Source organism: Gymnogyps californianus, chromosome 3, assembly GCF_018139145.2.
Source record: "Gymnogyps californianus isolate 813 chromosome 3, ASM1813914v2, whole genome shotgun sequence".
Lineage (NCBI taxonomy): Eukaryota > Metazoa > Chordata > Aves > Accipitriformes > Cathartidae > Gymnogyps > Gymnogyps californianus.
The window spans coordinates 65,490,656-65,512,141 of NC_059473.1; the positions used below are offsets into that span (position 1 = coordinate 65,490,656).

General features: G+C 42.3%; 1 protein-coding gene and 4 non-coding genes across 5 annotated transcripts; all 5 read right to left on the reverse strand.

The window, feature by feature from the left end:
• Window positions 1-14,994: 14,994 nt before the first annotated feature.
• LOC127015365 (small nucleolar RNA SNORD100) lies at window positions 14,995-15,079 on the reverse strand. The gene has a single exon (XR_007766343.1). It is a non-coding gene; the product is annotated as a small nucleolar RNA SNORD100 (small nucleolar RNA).
• Window positions 15,080-15,414: 335 nt separating this feature from the next.
• On the reverse strand, window positions 15,415-19,440 carry RPS12 (ribosomal protein S12). Its single transcript, XM_050894851.1, has 6 exons — window positions 19,426-19,440; window positions 19,236-19,287; window positions 18,665-18,781; window positions 16,889-16,991; window positions 16,280-16,381; window positions 15,415-15,501 (listed from the first exon to the last, which is right to left on the reverse strand). The coding sequence occupies exons 2-6, from the start codon at window positions 19,247-19,249 to the stop codon at window positions 15,439-15,441; spliced, it is 399 nt and encodes a 132-aa protein (XP_050750808.1). The 5' UTR covers window positions 19,250-19,287; window positions 19,426-19,440; the 3' UTR covers window positions 15,415-15,438.
• LOC127015363 (small nucleolar RNA SNORA33) lies at window positions 15,844-15,978 on the reverse strand. The gene has a single exon (XR_007766341.1). It is a non-coding gene; the product is annotated as a small nucleolar RNA SNORA33 (small nucleolar RNA).
• Window positions 16,448-16,534, reverse strand: LOC127015364 (small nucleolar RNA SNORD100). Its single transcript, XR_007766342.1, has one exon. It is a non-coding gene; the product is annotated as a small nucleolar RNA SNORD100 (small nucleolar RNA).
• On the reverse strand, window positions 17,867-17,941 carry LOC127015352 (small nucleolar RNA SNORD101). Its single transcript, XR_007766330.1, has one exon. It is a non-coding gene; the product is annotated as a small nucleolar RNA SNORD101 (small nucleolar RNA).
• Window positions 19,441-21,486: the final 2,046 nt, after the last annotated feature.

Below are 21,486 nucleotides of genomic sequence, written 5' to 3' on the forward strand. Positions count from 1 at the left end.
TTATAAATCAGCTCACCACCTACTTAAACCTGTTTTAGGAAAATAGAGTTGGTACACACTGATGCTCTCCCAAACCCAAACATTACAGTAGTCACGTCATAACCATGAATCTCTCGTTGGCACATCATATGACTATCAAAGTACAGGATGATGGCAAGTCATTTGTATTTTGGAGGACTTTATCAAATATTCTGTAGATTAAACTTCTGTTCTATTATTACCAGTAGACTGTAACTTTGTGTAAAAAGATTGGGATCAATGATACATACATCTAACACAACACAGTCTACATCCTAAAGGGTTTCCAAGCTAAGTAGATGAAACACACAGCAGAAATAAAAAGCCACACTACCCTCACTCTTTGTAGTTGGAGAGCTGAGAGACAGATTTGCTCTAGGTTTCACAGCAATCACTGGCAAAGCTGGGAAACGATTCAAGACCTGTGTACTAACCATAAAACCATGCTTGCTCTCCTGGCATAGATAGAAAGAGGAACATGCCTGAGATGCAAAGCAAACGCCAAGTTGCAGAATGGGTATTTTGTTCCCTGGAGAGAGATTAAAGTCTTGCAGTACATATAAACACTTGCCTAATGATGACAGAGTTGAATTTATTGCTTCATGCAGCAAAAATGCCTCAGAAATAAGATACTAGACGTACTATTGAGATCATCCAAAACATAGCATGTGTTGTAGTTATCACAAACTTCAGGTGATCAGCCTACAACATCTGCAGCACATGTACTATGTGGTGAACACCAAGGCACAGCTCATAGAAACTCTTCCCGGGACCCTCCAGAGATTGTAAAGTAGCTGAGACATGATAGACTCGAAAGAACACCTCACTTCATGAACCTCCACCACTACCCCAGCACAGCAGCTCCAGTGGAAGCACTGCCAAATGCCTGAGCTACGCACCCTCTCCTTCAGTTTATCACACTCTCAGGTTAGTGAAAACACATTTCTGAGGCTGGGATAATAAGCTTGAACAGTGACTTTAACACAGAACTGCTGCACCTTTTCCTTCGGGAATCAACTATCTTCTACAAGCACTTAAGCCAGAAAGTATTTCTAAAAGAAGAAAACTGGGCTTCAAAAATGTTAATCAAACGCAAAATTTTAAACAAATCTTTGTAATCCCTCTTGATACATCCGCATGGTCAAAAAACAAAGCTATATCATAACCAGCATCCGTTGGAACAAGTACTATCATGCTCATACAAAAAAGCTTTCCAGCTCTAGTGGGTTTAAAGTTGGTATGAGTAAAGGCAATTTCCATTAAACTAAATCTGACAGTGATGTTAAAGGTCAGGTACTGTAATTTATATATTGGCTGTAATATGGTTGAAATCCCGGTACAAATGGCAAAACAATCTACACTGCAGTCATCTGATATTGTTGGATTTCTTTTCTCTTATGAAAAAAAAAGTTTTCATGGCTTTTTATTGATAGAAGAGGTAATCAAAATGGTCACTTTTGACTGAAGAGAGTTAATCATGCAGGTTGAGGAGGAACCATATTTGCAGATCATAAATTAGGTGAAAAAGATCCATGTTTATTTATTTTCATTTCTTCTCCTCTGGACAAAAATCCCTATTTTATTATCTGGAGCAACTGGCAAATATTTTAAAATACAGTGCTTACAAATTACAAATTTAGCTTCACTCCTCAGATCTCAGGCCAACAACAGCTAAGAGAAAGAAAAAAACAAATAAATCCTTGCCCCCTCTCACCCTTTCACCACCTTCACGATTCTGTTCCTCTCAGAAAAACTTAAGAGAACTGGTGAACTTTGCCAGAGAAGCTGGTGCACATGGGCTATTTTAGATCAAAGGGAGAAATGCCTTCTGAAGTGCCAAGAGCTCCCTCACTATTATACCAAAAAGTGCCTGTTCACCTTTTCTGCTGGATGAAATATCATGGAGAGAGAAGAGCTGGTGTCTAATATGGGCAGGCCTGGGTCATTAAAGACTCTATGGAGTGGAAAAAAACAACTTTCAACTCCTTTTTGAAATAGCCCATCCTGGTGCACAAAGGCAATATATTCGCAGGGCAATGGACGGCATGTGCCAAATTCAGCCCTGGACCGACTTCAGTTTCTGAGCTGCCTTGATAAGTAGTTCCAAGTGAAGTGCATCACAGCAATGTAATTCCCAAGATGACAAAGGCGCAGGAGGTATGTCCACTGCAAAACCGGAGCAACCTCAGAAGGAAAAAAACTCAAGAGCTTTTTAATAAGATTTCCTACAGGTATCTAGAAAGCTAACTGGATTAGGTATGCTCACAGTTCTAATATTCTCAACTGAAATGATAGTAAAAAGGCTTATTGCTTCTTTCACTTCTATAATCTACCACTCTGAGCCACCTTCAGTCTCTGCTAGCCTTCAGTTTTGAGCCAGCTGCTAATTGAGCAGATTCCTGAAAAAGTCTAGCTTCTTGACTTCCAAAGGATTGAAGTAGCCACCTCCTCTTGGCTTGCGTTCTCTGCAAATGCTACTGATTCCTTTTGTACCTTTTTAAGTCTGTGACCATGAAACAAGAGGCTTTAGGCAGCCATTTGGGCTCTTTTAGCACTCTTGGGAGCATGCCCATCTTACCTTTTCCAATCAGAAATGCCCCACAGGGTGAGAACAATGTCCATTGCCCAGTTTTGTGTCTCCCACAGTGGCTGTTGGAGAAGTTGCTTAGGGAGAGCATGTGAAACAAGCCACTATCTGAGGTCCAATCCTCATGCTCCTTCCGCATCCTGCTATTAGATTTCGGATGTCAGAGAGAATATCACTGCCTATTCCCAATAGTATCTGGTTTGCACCTTTTATCCATTAATTTGTCTAATCCATGTTGAACATCTTGATGTGTTCTGACTTCACACTTTCTTGCAACAGCAAGTTGTAGAAGTTTATCACAGGCTTTGAAGAAAGGCACTTTTAAAAACCTGTTTTAAATTACATCCTATCAGTTTCAATGCATGTTCTCTGATCTAGTAGTGTAGGATTTGGTAAACAAGTTCAGCACTCACCTTCTGCACTGCCTTCTTGATGTTGTAAATCAGCTTCATCCCTCCTCAGCCTTCTCTCCAAACTGAAGTGAGACCATAAGCCTGCTATTACTTCCTCATAACAATTTTAGATGTCCTTTTCCATAACTTTTTTTTTTTTAAGAAAAAACTACGCTCTTCTTGAGATGTGGAGACCAATTGTATGCAATACTCAAGATGTGGAGGCATGAAGATTTTCTACAGTGGCAAAATGTCATCTTTGGTCATGTTCTCAGTACCCTTCCTGATACGGGCAATTTGGGCTGCAGCTGAACACTGAGCCAATGATGACAAAGAACTGCTAACTCAGCATGGCTTGGATTATTCTAAAGCACCACAGAGTCGTTTTGGAGATGCCCAGATTAACTCCAGTCAAGAGACTAGATCACACAACAACACAGGATAGTGCCATGCAGAGATACTTGCTTAAGCCCTGGGAGATTTATAACTACATTAACGCAGTGGGCAGATTCCTCCTAGATTTGGCAGTACCTTGCACAGCTAGGGTGCCTACAATCACAGCGCATCGGGTAAAACGGCCAGGCCAACAGTCCCTCCTGTGCATTTGAAATGTCTTCAGAACAATACCTCTCTTTTGGGAGCCCTCTCCTCTTCCCCCAAGGCATCCAGAGCTCTATATCCAATGTGAACAACATCTGAAGTCCATGTACTATAGAGCTAATAATTATCAATAAAAATCAGTGACTAACAAATTCTCCCCAATTTAAAACTTGTTTTCAGTCACTGAGAAAATTTACCGGTACCCCATCTGAAGGGCAAGGCATAGCTGTTATGTGACAGAGGAGGATGAAAAGTATGAACTACTTCCTCTTCACCCAGTGCTGCACGTCTTCTCCCTCCCTATGTATGCCACTGATGCACCTCAAAAAATATTTATGAGTTTTCATTCAAATACTTCAGCTGATAAATTTAATATCACATTCCCTGGGGTAAGCAAAAAGTAAAATATTGCATTGGCCTTCGCACATGTGGAGATTATATTACTTTACAATGAAACCCAGCAAGCTGCACATTACAGTTTTTACCACAATCTCCTTGGTAGGAATGTTTCAAATACATTGCATATGTGTGAATACAATATAAGCATACTGAAACGCTTTGAACACTGTAATACATCAGACACTTGAGGCAGCGGGGAAAAAAAAAGCCTTCACCTGCCTTGGCTCTTATCTTAAGTCTATACTGTCCTTTAAATGCTTAATTTGACACTGGTGTTCTCTAGTCTCATAGATGGTGCAACTTACAACGTACAAAGTGAACTTCCAAACAACTGACTACTTAAACACATCCCCCAAACCTCTGGAAATTTGTACCTTGTTCATTAAATCTCTCTGTGAAAGAAAGCAGACGAGAGTGCTTGCTCTGTGTGGTACGACTCTGAGAAAAACAGATTAAAGGAGTCGCAGCTGTACAACAAAGTCCCGTGCTTTATGCAAACACATTTCTACACGCCGTAAAAGTCTAAACATCTGACTTACTTGGATTTTACAAGGCTACAATACTGGAGAATACGCATAGAAATCGACAGCATTCAAAGGCATTAAAGAGTTTCATTTCACATTTGTTTCCTATGTCGCCAGCTTGCTGGGATCACCGCAGCACCTGCTCCGATAACTCCAGTCCCGGGCAGCCAGGCACCTCACAGGCCCGCTCCCTTTTTTTTGGCCATGGCCCCTTTACCTGTAGCACGGGTGCCATCTCCCGCCTGGCTGGGGAAGCGCTGCCGGGAGCGGCAGGCCGGGCACGGCCGGCCGAGGGGCAGCGGCACCCCGGAGCTGCCCACAGACAGACGGGCGGGCCGCGGCCCCCCCCCGCTTCCCGGAGGCGTCAGGGCTGGCGGCGAGCCGCCTGCAGCGGCCGGGCCCCGGCGGCGCCCCCGGCCGCCCACCCGCCAGGGCCCGGTCACCGCTTGTTTTTGCAGGCCATGCGGGACGCACTGCGTACAGCCCGAAACTGACACGCCAGCCGAACCCCCAAATGGGTCCCCGGGAAAGGGCTTGACAAGCAGGAAGGGATTTGCCTTCGCCACCGTCCTCCCAAAGGGGATGATTTCCCCGTTCGACACTTCGGGAAATTATAATGCACAAGCTACAGGCACCCATCTATGTAGACTAGCTAATCTGAGACTCTTGTAAACTCTGTTTTTCAGGAAGAAAGCATGCTTGGTCGCTTTCTGTGCTTAAACCAACGTGTCAATAGCTGTGAATGTTTGTCATTCCTACAGCACAAGGCACAGGCAAGTGGGTGCACCCAGAAAATGAAAACACACCGTCAGTCCCCCTTTGTGAACATTTCTAAGTGACTTACCAACTTCCGCATAGGAACTCAGTGGTAGAGGCAAATCTATGTCACCATTTTTAACCACAAAACTGTAGTCGTCTTTGTTTTTTTTTTTTTTTTTTTTTTAAATACACAGCAGCCTTTTTCACAGTAGACCCCTGGATCATTTTTAGGGTCCGCTGGTCTGCTTTGCCTTCGAATTACATAAGACAACTGTAGAAAGAACAGCATATGACTGCATGTTTAAAGAATATATACATGCCAAGAGACTTGGACAGGGTGGCACATGCAGCCTTTTTTTCCCCTAATATTATCTTGAGCTTTGTAATCTGCCTTTAAAATGGCACATGCATGTGTATGTGTGCATGTATCTTCACTCTTCCACTGAATTCTTCTGTCCCTTAACAGTCGTCCTCCCTATGGACCAGTGCTAGAGGACAATGAGAAACATACTTTGCCACTCGTTTCATGGATGATTATTGGCAAGAAATCAACGGTGAGACAGGGGCCTCTTGAGGGTCAATACCAGATTCTCCTGTGTCTCATTGACTCGGCTTCTTGGTATTCCTCCTCTGCCCCCACCTCCTATTAATTACGTTGACCAGTCTGCCTTTTCTTTCCTACACACCCAATCCTCCCCCTTCACCCATCATCCTTCTCCTCTCCCCCCACTTTCCTATTACATCTCAAGTCCCTGAATGGAAGCACTTGAACTTCCCAATGAGAAGATTTTGAGAAGTTAGCTGAGGTTTAAAAAAAAGAAGTAAACCCCTATCAAACACCTTGTACTCAACAAGAGTCTCAGAAATAGCTATGTTGCTTTAACTAGAGTTAAAAAAATAAAAATATTTGAGATGGACAATTGTTCCTCTACAAGGAACAATTTCAGGCCGTGGAAAATAAGCTTAGGAAAGTTCTCAACAACGTAATTAGGATCTTATGGGAAGGGCTAGCTAACATTACCTATATTCACAACCATACTAGCTCAGTCAATAATGACATGATGGATTTTATCATAAGATAATGGAGACAGCCATACAAAGGGCACTGCAATTCCATCCCTGTTGCTTGGCTGCAGGCCAGTTTGGCTAAAAGTTTTTCTTCTCTTCTGAATATATGCAAAATCACTCATAGCTGATGTCCAAACAGCATTTTTAGGGGTGTTTTCACACAATTGCAAGTAGAAGAGGCACATATATTCCAATTAACTTTCATTTGAAGAGGACATGTAAATAGGCTTGAGGGTCAGACAGAATGATGATGCTGTTCACAATGATCAGAAAAGGATCAAGACATACTGGTCTTAAAAGAAAATGTTAAAAGCTGTCATGCTGAGTTTAAAACAGATGGTTAGACAGACATGAGGGAAAAGTCAGAACCAACTGAGATTTTGATTTGGATATAAAACATATCCATGGAAGGAATGGAAGGGTGAAAGCCAGTCTCTGCAGAAATGGGAATTGAATTTATATGTTTTTAAAAGTACAGTAGCTTGCTAAATTCCATGCACATAAAGGCATTTCTTGTACTGTGCTGACAAATATTGTATTTTGCTGCCCTGAAAGAAGCAAAGCTGAAGGGTGTTACTTGAATATTGTCCATTGAAATAAATGGATGAAAAAGAGAATATATACCATAGCTTGTATTGACATACAAACACTTTTATATATATGGATATCTGAGGGTGTTTCATTTTTTTGTGGAGGGGTTCTACAAAACATGACCTCCATTCCCTTAAACACATACTCTTAAAACTAGAAACATTTTGGGTTTTTTCCCCCTATTTGCCTTCCTAAACCTGTCCTAAGCATCTGTATTATGTTATCCAACACACTGGCTGCTAACAATACAATCAATATAAAAGGTTACTTAGGGGGCATGGCTTTTTTCTGTCCTGAAAATACAAAGCTTATTTTAACAAGGATTTGAACTCTTTCACTGTGGAAAATGCCTTAGAACCATTCGGGGGGGGGGGGGGGGGGGGGGGGGGGGGGGGGGGGAGGGGGAGGAGGAAGGAAAAAAATTAAGCATACTGGAATTACAATTTTTTGGAGTATGAAAACAGGAAATTTGCTTTAATAAACATTTTTCTGCATGTCAGCATAAAATATATTTTTTCAGTTTCATAACTTGATTGTAAAATTTTACAGGGCAGGAACTTGGCATGCCAGGCACTGACCTAAATGCCTATTATTTCATCGCTTTTAGAAAAGAATATCTGACTGCTTATGTGTTGTTATTTTTGTAATTACTGACATACAAACTCTACTGTTGTGCTTCAAAGAGTAAAACTTATCTTACAGACACTAGCCTCAGTCAGGCTACAGCAAAGATGAACAGATTCCTGACATTGACTGAGCTAGAGGACTACTTGAAGGTAACAAACTTCCAATCAGATAAGCAAAACAATGGCTTGGTTGATTAGTACATAAACATTTTTCCCCTTGTAGATATATATTTTTATATAACTCTGCTTTGTGCCTAATAATCTTTCAGCAATATGAAATGAAATATCGTGAAATATCAGATGATCATGAATAGGATTTTTTTTTAAACAAACTAATCAGGTACAAACAAAATTATTATATCAGTTTGTAAATTTTTGAAAAGCATGGTTGTTGTTACTTATCGAAAGTATCCCCATTTTATGTAATACTGTATTGCTAGCACAGCTCTCAGTGAAAATATTTAAATACTTTTGCTTAAGTACTATAAAAAGTCCCCCCAATTGCTTTTGAATTGGAAGAGGAGGGGAAAAGCTCCTGTAAGTCAAAGTGATTTTCAAATTAGTTTCCACTAGTTCATATAATATAACATGACTCGGACGCTTTTGGAATTAAAAGGAGGAAGCACCGTTACCAATGGCTGAAAGTTCAGATATTTGTATAGTGGTTTACTTCCATAAAAGATTATATCATCATTTAGAACAGGTCAGCTACATGAAGAAGTTAATGTGGATTTAGGGCTTTTTGTAGGTGGACTTTCATTCAAAAATAGTGCCAATGCATGAGAAAATTATGAATGTGTGTAGGATCATTATATACGACAGCACACTAACCACTTCACCGGCTCAATTTGTTAAAAGGACTCTCAAAAGAAACATTTGCTTGCTGACCAACGGCTGAAAAAATTCCTGTGTATTTACTTAACTGTCTAAAACCGTCAAGAAAATAATTTGCTATTACTTCTGTTTTCCTTCAGGCTACATAAATCAAGCCACAACTGTGATTGCCCAACACCCAGTATCTGGTTCAATGGCCTAACACAAATTAAAAATCCTACTGAGGCTTCACATCCCAAACACATCATCTGCAAAGGAGAAGACGAGGCTGGCAAATGGCTGTATGTTCAGAGTTCCTTTACATCACTGGATGAGACACCTTCATGAGGTCTCCAGGAAAGGGAGCATGTTTAGGGACCATGTTTGCACCAGCTTCAGTAACATGGACGCAAGAGGGGGACTGGCTCGCCGCTGGGATATCCAGGTTCTGTAGTACAAACAAGGAACAAAACCAAACAGGTAGAGGCAATTCTAAATCAGGAATGTTAGTCAGAACTGGGGCTTATGCTTATTTGTTACAGAAAGTGTTAAGGATACTGTGTGTTTTAATACTAAATATATTTTTTCTTCATGTGGGATTAGTGCTCAGCCTCCATAAAATACTTCATGCATTAAATAAGACTGGAGGATATACTTTTCTCTTGGCAAAGCAGGCAAAATAAACAATGCTCTCCAAAGGAATGGTTGGAGCCCGCAGAAGTGCTTGTGCAACATGGCAATTTGCTGCTGATAAGCCCTGATGCCCTGATGTTTGTGCTACTGCAAAACACATCAGCATATTACAATGGGAGATCCTGATGTGAATGAGCTGTCCTGAGAAGAAACTACCTTCAAGTGAGCACTCAGGCTCCCACTACACATTACGAGCACACATACTTCTTAACCAGAATTAGCATGGAGTAAGCATGGAGTAGCACTGCCATTATCCCAGACTCCAAGGGATTGAAATAGTAAAACAGGCACTGTCATGGGAAAGAGTGGAGGGCAGGTATAACCACAGGGAGCCACACTCAGGGCCACAACTCCATCAAAGTAGGAGCTGTGCAAATACGTGGTGGTGGTGCTCTCCAGATGCTCAAGCTTTTACATCTAAGGCAAAATGCACAAGACACAGAAAAGCAGTACTGGCCAGGATGACACACAGGTGGTTCCAAAACAAAATGAGCTTAACTGTTGTCAAGATATTTTTTTATTTTAAATCTCATATAGGATGTTCTTCCAATACTGTCTAGAAGTCTGTACTTAGCACCTTCACAATGACTTACAGCATTTCTTCAAAGCGCTTTGTTAGCTTTCTACTTCACATAGAAACCTAAGAATTTAGGCCTGGAAACGACTACCAATCCATACAAAACCACTAAAACCTGGTATTTTAGTCCAGAAAAAGAAATTCATTCTGCTTCTTCTGCCAACCAAAAGCCACAAAACATGCATCATTGAGCAAACCATTCTGCATTATCCCTGTTTCACAACAAGGAAAACTGGAAGGGACATTAAATATGATCAGAAAAGAGGAAAAGTCAGGGTCAGTCCTGGAACTCTAACTCCAAAGTCCTAATTCGCAGTCCCATGTTTAATGCTGTCTAACCACATCCTTTCAGGGGACAAGTAATGAGTACCTTTAGGGTGATGACTATAGGTGGCTATAATTTAAGGAGTAATCCAAAGTCTACTCCTCTGAAACCTTATCTGAAATTCTGCAGGACACATCCATATCAGTACATCTTCTATGGCAAAACAAAAATGCCATCTATCAAGAAAGTGTGAAGAAACTGGGTCTCTTTAGCCTACAGAGGTCTTAGAAGCATATGCTAAGTCTTCCAGTATGAAGAAGGACTAGCAATCACTTGTCTTCCTCGGCCAATTTGAATAAAAAACAAATTAACTTTCACGAAAGATGAAGGTGAACCAGAAAGTTTGGGTGGAATTTAGTTCTCAGGAAATTTTTGAAAATAAATCAAACACTAGGGATAGTCTTAAGTATAAAGTTTAGTAAGTGTAAAGTAAACTGAAGGGGAAGTGGTTTGGGTTTGTGTGGCAAAGTTTTGGTAGTGGGGGGGGCTACAGGGGTGGCTTCTATGAGAAGGTGCTAGAAGCTTCCCCTATGGCCAATGAAGTCAATGCCAGCAGGTTCCAGGACAGACCTGCCGCTGGCCAAGGCCGAGCCCATCAGCAACAGTGGTAGCGCCTCTGGGATAACATATTTAAGAAGGAGGGAAAAGAAGTTACAGGGGAGTAGCAGTTACAGCAAGAGAAGAGTGAGAATACGCGAGAGGAACAACTCCACAGACACCAAGGTCAGTGAGGAAGGAGGGGGAAGAGGTGCTCCAGCACCAGAGCATAGATTCCCCTGCAGCCCATGGTGAAGACCATGGTGAGGCAGGCTGTCCCCCTGCAGCCCATGGAGGTCCACGGTGGAGCAGATATCCACCTGCAGCCCGTGGAGGACCCCACGCCTCAGCAGGTGGATGCCCAAAGGAGGCTGTGACCCCATGGGAAGCCCGCGCTGGAGCAGGCTCCTGGCAGGAGCTGTGGCCCCGTGGAGAGAGGAGCCCACGCTGGAGCAGGTTTGCTGGCAGGACTTGTGACCCCATGGAAGGGACCCACGCTGGAGCAGTCTGTTCCTGAGGGACTGCACCCCATGGATGGGACCCACGCTGGAGCAGTTCGTGAAGAACTGCAGCCTGTGGGAAGGACTCACATTGGAGAAGTTTGTGGAGGACTGTCTCCTGTGGGAGGGACCCCACACAGGAGCAGGGGAAGAGTGTGAGGAGTCCTCCCCCTGAGGAGGAAGGAGCAGCAGAGACAACGTGTGATGAACTGACTGCAACAGCCGTTCCCCGTCCCCCTGCGCTGCTCAGGGGGAAGGAGGTAGAAAATTCAGGAGTAAAGTTAAGCCGAGGAAGAAGGGAGGGGTGGGAAGGTGTTTTTAAGATTTGGGTTTATTTCTCATTACTCTATTCTGGTTTGACTAGTAATAAGTTAAATTAATTTTTTCCCCCAAGTGGAGTCTGTTTTGCCTGTGACGGTAATTGCTGAGTGATCTCCCTGTCCTTATCTCAACCCACAAGCCTTTTATAGTATTTTCCCTCCCCTGTCCAGCTGAGAAGGACTGATAGAGCTTTGGTGGGCACCTGGCATCCAGCCAGGGTCAACCCACCACAGGAAGCTTCTAGCAGCTTCTCACAGAAGCCACACCTGTAGCCCCACTACCAAAACCTTACCACACAAACCCAATACAACAGGAAAAACCCTAACTTGATACCTAAGCATTTTGATCAGAAAATTAAGATCTCAACCCACTTCCTTCTGGCAAAAGTATTCAGAAAGCATTGGTTCTGTTCCAATGAAAAAACCTTGACATGAAAAGAGAGTTGTCATTCCCTAGTATTAATATTCATTGTCATGTAAAATGATAAAGTGGCATTTAAAAAATATAGCCCTGAACTTATCTTGAGGTATTGTTCCATTGTTGCAAAAGAAACACTGCCTAACAAACTTGGTCATGGACTACAGCTCTCCTCACTTGAACCCCTTTTCCTAAGAGTTAACTGATTGTACTTGATAGCAAGTAAGAGGAAATGTATAACCCAGATACTGCTGAAGTAGTAATTCCAATATCCCACGATATAAATGAAACACAGAAACCATTTTGATAGTGAAGATGTTATTTTTCTCACACTGAAAATAAACAGTTAATGTGTTAAATGAAGTGGAATATTCTGTAAAGTTGAATAGTTTGAGTGTGCTAGACTTCTCATATTGCTTGCAGGTTTAAAATATGTAAAACTCTTAAGGACCTGTTTACATTACAATTAAGACTAATAGCTTGATTAAGCATATAAATTCAGTGTGTTAACAATTCTTATGTCTTATACAACTATAGATTCAGTGTGCATGTTCCCTATATGGCTTTAAAAAACCCCAAAACTAAAAAACTTGTTATAAGGAATTTCACTGCTCCCATCAGAAGTAAAAAGCAGTATACCAACTCCAAATCCATGAAAACAGACATCTCGCCTACCTTTAGTGCGAACCTGAAGCTGGCACTGTTGTACTATTCTAGCCCAGCCAAATGAATGTAATCTTAACTGCAACCTTCTTGTACGTTGTGAATGCTCACACAACATATTCTTTACTCAGCATATCCTTTTTCTCTACAGTGTTATAGTTGGACAGGAAATCCAGTGATGATACCACAACACAGCTTGTTATTTTGAATCAGCTTTCTCCATAAATATTTAGAGACATGCAAAGGAGAACAACTTCAGATATTAAATACTCAACGCAAGGTGAGCAGCCTTCCATATCCTCTGCAGAGGTAAAGTAGTAACAGCCAGGCAACTTCTTCAGAATTTTATTAAAGCAACAAGTTATGAACTTCATTTTTACTCATCCTTTTCAGTGATAGTTCCTTTTCCTTTCACTTCAAGATCATAATCTCAGAATTACAATTCACCTGGACGCAAATATTTCTTCCTTCTTCCACCAATATCCTTCCTATTTTTTCCTCCAAATAGCAAATCATAAAATAGCCCCCTCTGAAAGTTTAGTGCATGTCGGTATTAGTGCTTCACATCACAAGATACTTTCTCATAAATCTACTAATGGTAAGTTGTACCAGCAGAAATTTTTAAGTTTCACTTAGAAGGGCAAATCCAGTTTAAAAAAAATATCTAAGGTCTATCACTTGCCCATGCTAAAGCAACCAAAATTATCAAATAGCCCTAAAGTCTTAAGCAGGTTAACTTCACATAATCTAAACATCCAGAAAGTAAGTATCTATACATGATTTACTTGCCTAAACTCCCTTTGTAGTCAGTGAAGTGTATTTGAATTAGGGACTCTCTTCGATTCTCCTGGGTCATTTTGTGTTAAAAACCAACAAAATTAAAAGCTGTATTTTAGCCAAAAAGCCAAACATCTAGAAAAGCTCAGTTTGCTTGCACAGGCTTAGCAAAGACTTCCTCAAATTTGAGAATGTAAATCTACAGATTTCATCTTTTGTAAAAATCTTCACCCACTACCCTGGAGGGGCTTATGGGATTGCACGTTTGTCACCCTACATCCAGCGATGTAAGGAATTGAGGACTTTACTACTCCTAGCAGGTAAAAAAATGCTCTGGTACAGAACCATGTTCAATTAAGAAACAATTTTCAACCTCAGCAACACACAGGCCATCAAACCCAGGTACTAAGCTCCAGTTTTGGTTCCCAATTCCCTTTGTGAGTTTAACTCTGATAAAGCAGCCAGCCAAGGAAAAGCAAACCATAAACCCTATTAGACTGCCAACACCACCACCACTTCAGACAATTCTTTCTCTAGAATGTAGCTGCAAACATTATAAAAATATGAAGAAGCAGCAGCATAACTATTTTAGCCAAAATTCTTGGAAGATGCAGCTTCTTGAGACAGGACATAAGATGAAGCATGCTTTGGTGTGCTTCTGTATATTAGTCAGATACTCAAAGTTCTTAGCCAAACTCAACCAGCAATTAAAGTTTTTCAATAGTTAGTATCTTTGAACTCCATTTAAAAAGGAATATTCTTACAAATTATTCCTATTCTCAGTGTTTAGAAACCTCCACTAACTTAATGAAATTAGCTAAGAGCCTTAGCTGCAGATCTTCAGGAGTGAATTTCTGTGATTTCAACTATATTCAAAAATATCCAAGTGGTAACATTTGTACATTTGTGTTAACTTCCCTCTATTTGCAATACTAGTTGACATTAACTAAAATGTTAAAAGCTAACTCCTTCACAGAGAATTTCAAAGACAAGACTGAACATATACAAAATTCAGCCCAAGGATACATTTCTTGTTTTTAACCAGACTTGGAACAGGTGACTCCACCATTAAGTACACCTGAAAAGGTTACTACAGGAACCTCTCAAAAATCCAAGTCACACAGATCTAGCTGCTAGAAAGCTGTGACAGGGCCAAAACCAAGAGACCCTTCAAGAGCTTTAATGAGAGCTGTAAGGAAGTGCATCTGGGCCCAAGCATCTGCAGAAGATGCCTGCCTCTACACTACATGAATGATTGGGAATATAAAAAAAGGGGTTACAAACCATAATGAAAATTCAAGCTCAAGAGTCTGAGAAGATATACACATTCCCATCTCCTCAGTCTACAGGTGTCCAGCCCCACATATCCACATTCACATCCTACTTATCAGCATAATGGAGCAATTCCTTATGACTCCACTTAGAGCTGTTCCACAGAAAATGTAAGACATAAAACAACTTGCAGGAGAGAAAGTAATCTTGAATTCCAGTCTGAATCCCACCTTGTTTCCAAAAAGCAAAAAATTGACAAAAACACAAGTTCTGTACGTCATCCAACTACTATGGAAACCAAGACATTGGGCAAGTCAGAGTTCCAACACTGCCTTGTTTGAGCAGCGAGATCTCAACTACTTGGCTACCGAGAACTCCTACAGAATCAGATCTAGAAGTACATGACAATACTTCTTATACGAAGCTAATTCCACCCACAATTTGCTTCAGAACTTGGGGGGAACCCCAACAAAACACATCTTGGGTCAAGTAAGTTCCCTGAATAAGTTAAGAGAACATTTAAAAAAAATCCTGCAACATCTCAGAAGACTTGGGGAACAGTTAAGGCTGTTCTCCTCATTTGTTTCAGCAGAGGGAGCCAAATTTTCATCACAAATGCAGCAGTACTTCAGACTTCCCCTAAAAGTTACTCAGAATTCCTGCAGAAGTACAGGCCTAAGCACCACCAAGCAAAGGCAGTAATCAACTCAGCATTTTTGCAACAGAGCAGCTGTGCAAAGTTCCCTAAGTTGGTAACCTCTGGGGTAGGAACAGGAAACAGAAGCACCCGAGAATAGGAATAGCAGGGATTGCCATTACCTTTCTAGCAAGCTGACAGTTAACATACTAATAAACTACACCAAGACCTGCAAAGTCCTTTCATCTTCGGACATTATCCTTTGCAACTCAAAGAACTATTCCACAGATACCCGCCCATTAATCACACATACACTAGTCAGGTTCAAAATTTATTTTCCATTCATTTCTTGCACTTGAAGTACTCTTCGATGACATCTTTGGCCTGAGATTCCTTGCCATAGTCCTGTAACACAAGATAACCCATCAATAACAGACAGACCCATTCAAAATTTTACAACCTATTTTTAAAAGGACAACTGAGATTCTTATACTTTTTCGCAAGGCATTCCCAAATACTCCCAAAATCCCATACAAGTAACCTCAAGCAATCTGCCAGCTGCTTTCCCTTCGTTCTCTAATAAAAGGCTATTCTAATAAAGGACCATTCTATTTCATTAAAGAGTAACATCCACTGGTATGGATCCAAACAAATTCTTCACTTCTGCTTAAAGAAAGCCAAGTGAAGTATGTGAAACAGTAGCAAAAGTATGAAAGCACATGCAGAAGGCATTAGGCTTTATTGTGAAGATGTAGCCATCTCTTGGGACCTCAAAGACAACAAAGTCTTCAAGGCTCGTACTGTGGCTTTACTTTACCAGTGTCATTTTAAAATATGCTCTGCAAAACATTTTCAAGTTGAGCAGACACATTGAACTGGCATTTTTTCTGAAGCAAAATTTCACCTCTTCTAGTTAAAAGGTCTTTCCTTTAATGCTTACTGGCAAGTGGGCATAGATACTTCAAGAACACAACCAGTAATTCACAAAATGAATACGAGTATTTTAAATAAACATGAAAGGGAATACAGAACAGGAAAGCAGTTTATTTTCACTATCAACAATGGAAAGCAACTGTTTAAAAAACCTCTAAGAGCTCCATTTAATAGTTCCTTATCTAAAGTAACCTTATCTTTACTGCTTATTTTCAGAAGTCAAGAAAAGCTATAATTAGCATCATCTTACTTTGACAACCACACAACTGCAGCCCACTACTTTGCGAGGTTTTCCTTCTCTGTCGATCTTGCAGAGACCTACCCATTCACCCAGTTTCTTGTTGTCATCAACCTGTGTAAAACATTGCATGACATTAGAACTAGCCATTTTAACATAGCAGGGTTCAGCAAAAAAGCCGCTGTACTCTCAGAAGTATTGGGTAACGGATGGCTGCTTTCCTCACAAGTATCAGTAGAGGGAGCCAAAGTATCATCATTGTACAGCTTGTAAGTATTTTAATTTGAAGAAAAAGTCATGTCAAGACTCCTCCCATGCTCTATGACCACTTGCAGCATTAATTCTGTTTCTTACTATACAGGACACAAATTCATTTTAACTTCATAAAATACCCAATACACATCCTTTGCCATTTACATCCACAGTTTTTGTACTGCTTCTATGACATTCACACAGAACTAAAACAATCTCTGCTGCTAAGAGAAATTTTTCTTAGGTAAGCCATATACAGAATTACAGCACAGTGTTTCAAAGGTTCAGCTCTCTATATGCTGAAACAAGCAGCTTACATTGCAAGCAGGGTAACTGTTCCAAACTTCTGTCTGAAGTTCCACCACTCACCTTTATTAAGTTGATCTGATGTTCTGCACAAAGTGCTTCAACTAATTTTACATATGTGGGTTCATCACAATTTGAAGCCAGAACACAAAGATGGGCTTGGCGTCTAAAAAAAATGCAAACTGACAAATGTAACTTCAGACACTGCTTAAACTTGCTTTATAATCAAAACCACAAAGAACAAAATTCTAGACAACCACTTCCTAAGTTTAACTCTGCTTTTGAGACACCATACGCTTTTGAAATACTAAATATACTTTTGGTATGATCTACTACTTTTTATGTTTTTCATATATGTAACAGACTACTCACACACTGTTAGCTTTATTATCAGATTCTATTCCACTTTTGGAAGCTTCTAAAAATCCCACTAAATAAATTCTCAGCCATTGGAGAAAGGTGTAATGACTGGATAAACACCAGGCCCCATAAAGAACCCGTGTCACTATTAGAAAGTAACCAAGTTACAAGTTGCTTTTTCTTGTTTACCACAGATTACAATAATTTAACATTAGAATTGTAATTATTAAAAGCTTGAATTTCCATGTCAAGTTGTTATAAGCTCTTCAGAACAATCTTTTCTACTTACGTTCAAAGAAGCTGTTATGACAGGGCCCCAATTCTAATTAGCATCTTTGTATACTGTGGTACAATGTTAAGAATACCAAAGGGATACCTGACAACAAAGAGAGCTGTATAGGTCTTCTATGCTTAACCTAATGTAATTTGACCACTGCAAACAAAGTCAGTTTTCTCTATGGCCTTCATCATGAGTTTCACCAGCATGTTTCAAAAACATTTCCAAGCAAGACCCATCACACACAAATGTATATAAACCTTGTACATACATCATCCTCTTAACACACAGCATATGAAGTTGTAGCTGAACTCAAAAGAACTTTTACAAACTAGTTGTCAGTCACCTAAGTTGTATTTCTCTTCTATTATTTGGTGCCTTGTCTTAGAGCTTTTTGTATACAGGTTTGTCAGACTGCTGTTCTCACTCATAAGATGAGTGAAGGGGTATCCGACAAGTTGTTAAGTCATCACCCAAACACTGTAGCATTATACTTAAGCACTGTCCATTCTTAAAAGTATGTCTCTATATATAGACATACACAGGTGTGTGTATATATACACATATATATAGTACTTCACTCTACCAAGAAACCACCATAACTAATTACCATGGTTGGCACATATATGACAAGTTTAATATTGTTTTGATACTGTACCAAAGCAATTATTTACAGCTGCAACACAAAAAATGAAGCTAACAAAAAAAAGACAAGCTATGAATTTCAGTTTTTCTTCATAAAAACTAAACCAACTCTTCTAGCTGAAGTCTGACATGCATATTAACCCTCCCACTTAAAATCTTTTAGAGTTTTGAGAAGAGTTTACTACTTCTTAAAACACAAGGTTCTTGAGCCCCAGATTTCCATAGCTACATACTGCAAGCGCCATTCCATTTTCTTCACAAAATCCATATGAAAACTTGATGGCACTGCGGTCACAAAAAAGACAGAACCTAATACACTAGATGCTGTTATTCTTGAATCACCGAGTTTAGCATCTGTATTTTAAGATCGCAGTTAAAGACCTTGAAACAGAGATAGCAAAAGACAAAACTCATTGGCAGAAAAACACGGTCTTGCAAAAGCCTTCAACTAAACATTTAGATAAAGTGACCACTGTATGTGTTCAACATACCTCATCACAACATCCCTCACCCAGTTTTGCTATTCACCATACACAAAATTGGAAAACAACACTTACTTGTCCAAGGCTTTGGCTGCTTCACGAATACCACGAGCTAGGCCATCATGGATAAGTGCGGTCTTCAGCACTTCTTGCAGGGCGGTGTTAACATCCATTACACCTCCAGCAGTAATGCTAAAGAGAAGACAGATATTGCTCTGATCGTTCCAACATCTTACAACTATAAGCAAAAGCTTCCCATTCACCTGCAAGCAGCCAATCGTTAAAAAAACACAGAAGAAAAGCAAGCTGAAGAACTAAGGCAAAGAAGAAACTGAAAAAAATGCACTTGAAAGAAGAAAGAGGAAAGTAAGAGATTAAACCCTCCTGCCGAGCCAGCCAGCCGTGCTCTCTCCAGGCTCCCTTACAGAGAAGGGGAAGCGAGGCACACAGCGACCCTGCCAGCCAGGCCCCACGCCGCGCACCCAGCCTCTCGCCCGCAGGAAGCATGCGGCAGCACCACGGCGGGGCCTGCGCAGGCAACGCGCGGCCGGAGCTGCAAGGCCCGACACGGAGCGGCGCGGTCAGGCGAGACGCGGCCCGCGCGGCCCCTCCGCCCGCCGCCCCCAACGGCCCCGGCCCCGCTCACCCTTCCTCGGCCATGGCGCTCTCGGTGGGTGCTGTTCCCGCCCGGGTTCCTGCTGCAAATACAGACACAGGCCGCCCCGGTGAGTGGCGCCGGCAGCCCCGGGGCCCCCGCCCGGCCCGCTCCCGCCGCGATGCCCCGCCGGCGGCGGGGATTCAGCCCGACAGGCCCCGGCGCCATCACGGCTACTCACCCCGGCACCACCGCGAGCCGCAAGCGAAAGAGAAGGCAGGCCTTCCGCCTCACGTTCTTATAGCAGGCGAGGACCCCAGCCCGCGCGGGCGCGGAGGCTGTCCGCGGCGCTGCCTGATCCGCCACCTCCCCCGCCCCGCGCCCTCCCCCGCGTAGCCATGGAGGCGGCGGCGGCTGCCGGGCCGCAGGGCCTCCCTCCCTCCCTCCCTCCCTCGGTGCCAGAGCAGGCCCGGCCCGGCCGCAGGCAGCGCGGCGTCCTGGGGGGAAAGCCAACTGCTAGGGGCCGCCAGGGGCTGGGTCCCGTCATCTTCCCTAGGGCAGTAAGCGCGCCTGTTGCTGCTGAAGTGGTCTGGCTTCAAATGGCACCGTTCCTCAATAGCTGGCAGCCTAGAAGAAGATGGGGAACAAACCTTAAATCCCTGCCGCCTTTCAGGGGCAGTTACAGCGCTTAGCTGTAACTCAGAAATCTAAAAGTGCAACTGCACATTCCCGTTCCTGTCAGATGCTCACACGTGCACAAGTGATGCAGCCGATGGCGTGCACAGCACGGCCACCACATTTCAAACGTGTTGCTTGCTCCGGTGCTGTCAGTCTGACGTGGGACTTTGTCCGTCCTATCTGTTTCAGACTTGACAATTTGACCGTGGGGTGGTCTACATGCTGCCATCTTTGTAAAAAATACGTAGTGACAAAATACAACAAAAATAGGTAACAAATATTTATAGCCCTGGTTTGTGGCTAATGCAGTTGAACGCATTTGTCACCAACATTGTCAGTCACCTTTTCTACGATATGTCCTTCTTTGATCTTCCTGGTATCGTCAAGTGGCAGGCTGTAGGCTAAACCCAGGTAGTGAGGAGACACTGTCCACACAGCGACCCAGCAGGGCTGAGGAGGGCAGGGGAGGACAGGGAGGGAGAGTGGAAACCGCTCAGCTAGCTCAGAACTGCCCCACGGGCCTCGAGCTCGGGCAGCACGACCTTTCTGAGTGTGCATGGGGGAAAGGCCTGGCTCGGGGGCTGTGGCTGCAGCACTCACAGGCTCCAGCTCTCTCTCTCCCTGCTAATGTCAGCTTTTGAGGCAGTCGGGTACGTACCCTTTATATTACAAGGATCTAGAAGGGGCAGAAGCTAACCAGAGCCCTCTGAAAAACAGTCATGGAGACAGAAGTGTGGTGTGGGGGCACTCCTCTCCCTGCATTCTGAGCTACCAAGGGCAAAGCCAGTAGAAACAACACTGCCCGTTACTCACGCTGACAGCCTCCAAGGTGCATACGGCCACCTCCAACTCCTGCCATATTGTCCTGGTTTCAGCTGGGACAGAGTTAACTCTCTTCTTAGTAGCTGGTACAGTGCTGTGTTTTGGATTTAGTGTGAGAATAATGTTGATAACATGCTGATGTTTTAGTTGTTGCTAAGTAGCGCTTATCTTAAGCCAAGGACTTTTCAGTTTCCCATGCTCTGCCAGCAAGCAGGTGTGCAAGAAGCTGGGAGGGAGCATCGCCAGGGCAGCTGACCTGAACTAGCCAAAGGGGTATTCCATACCATGGAACGTCATGCCCAGTATATAAACGGGGGAGTTGGCCAGGAGGGGTGGATCGCTGCTCGGGCATCAGTCAGCAGGTGGTGAGCAATTGCATTGTGCATCACTTGTCTTTTCTTGGGTGTTATTTCTTTTTTTGTTATATTCCTTTTCATTACAATTATTATTATAATATTATTATTATTATTAGTTAGTAGTGTATTTTATTTTACTTTAGTTATTAAACTCTTCTTATCTCAACCCACGAGTTTTACTTTTTTTTTTCTCCTCCTCCTCACCCCACTGGGAGGGGGGAGGGGGAAGCAGCTGTGTGGTGCCAAGTTGCTGCCTGGGGTTAAACCACAACACATGTATTGCTTGAAACTCTGAACTGCAACTCCAGTTGCAATACCCCAGTGGGCTGCAACCCAAGACAGGTATTCTCATTTAGCAGCTCCTGTTGGACATTTGGCCATGACTTCTCCCTTCCTTCCTGTGGGAACATATAATTTCCTCCATACTGCCCAGACCCCAGAAAGCA

Coding starts and splice junctions, on each gene's coding strand:
- RPS12 (XM_050894851.1), bottom strand. Junction 16,382..16,888: donor ATCAGATCAACTTAATAAAG/GTGAGTGGTGGA, acceptor TGTTTTACACAG/GTTGATGACAACAAGAAACT. Junction 15,502..16,279: donor GCAGTTGTGTGGTTGTCAAA/GTAAGATGATGC, acceptor CTTGTGTTACAG/GACTATGGCAAGGAATCTCA.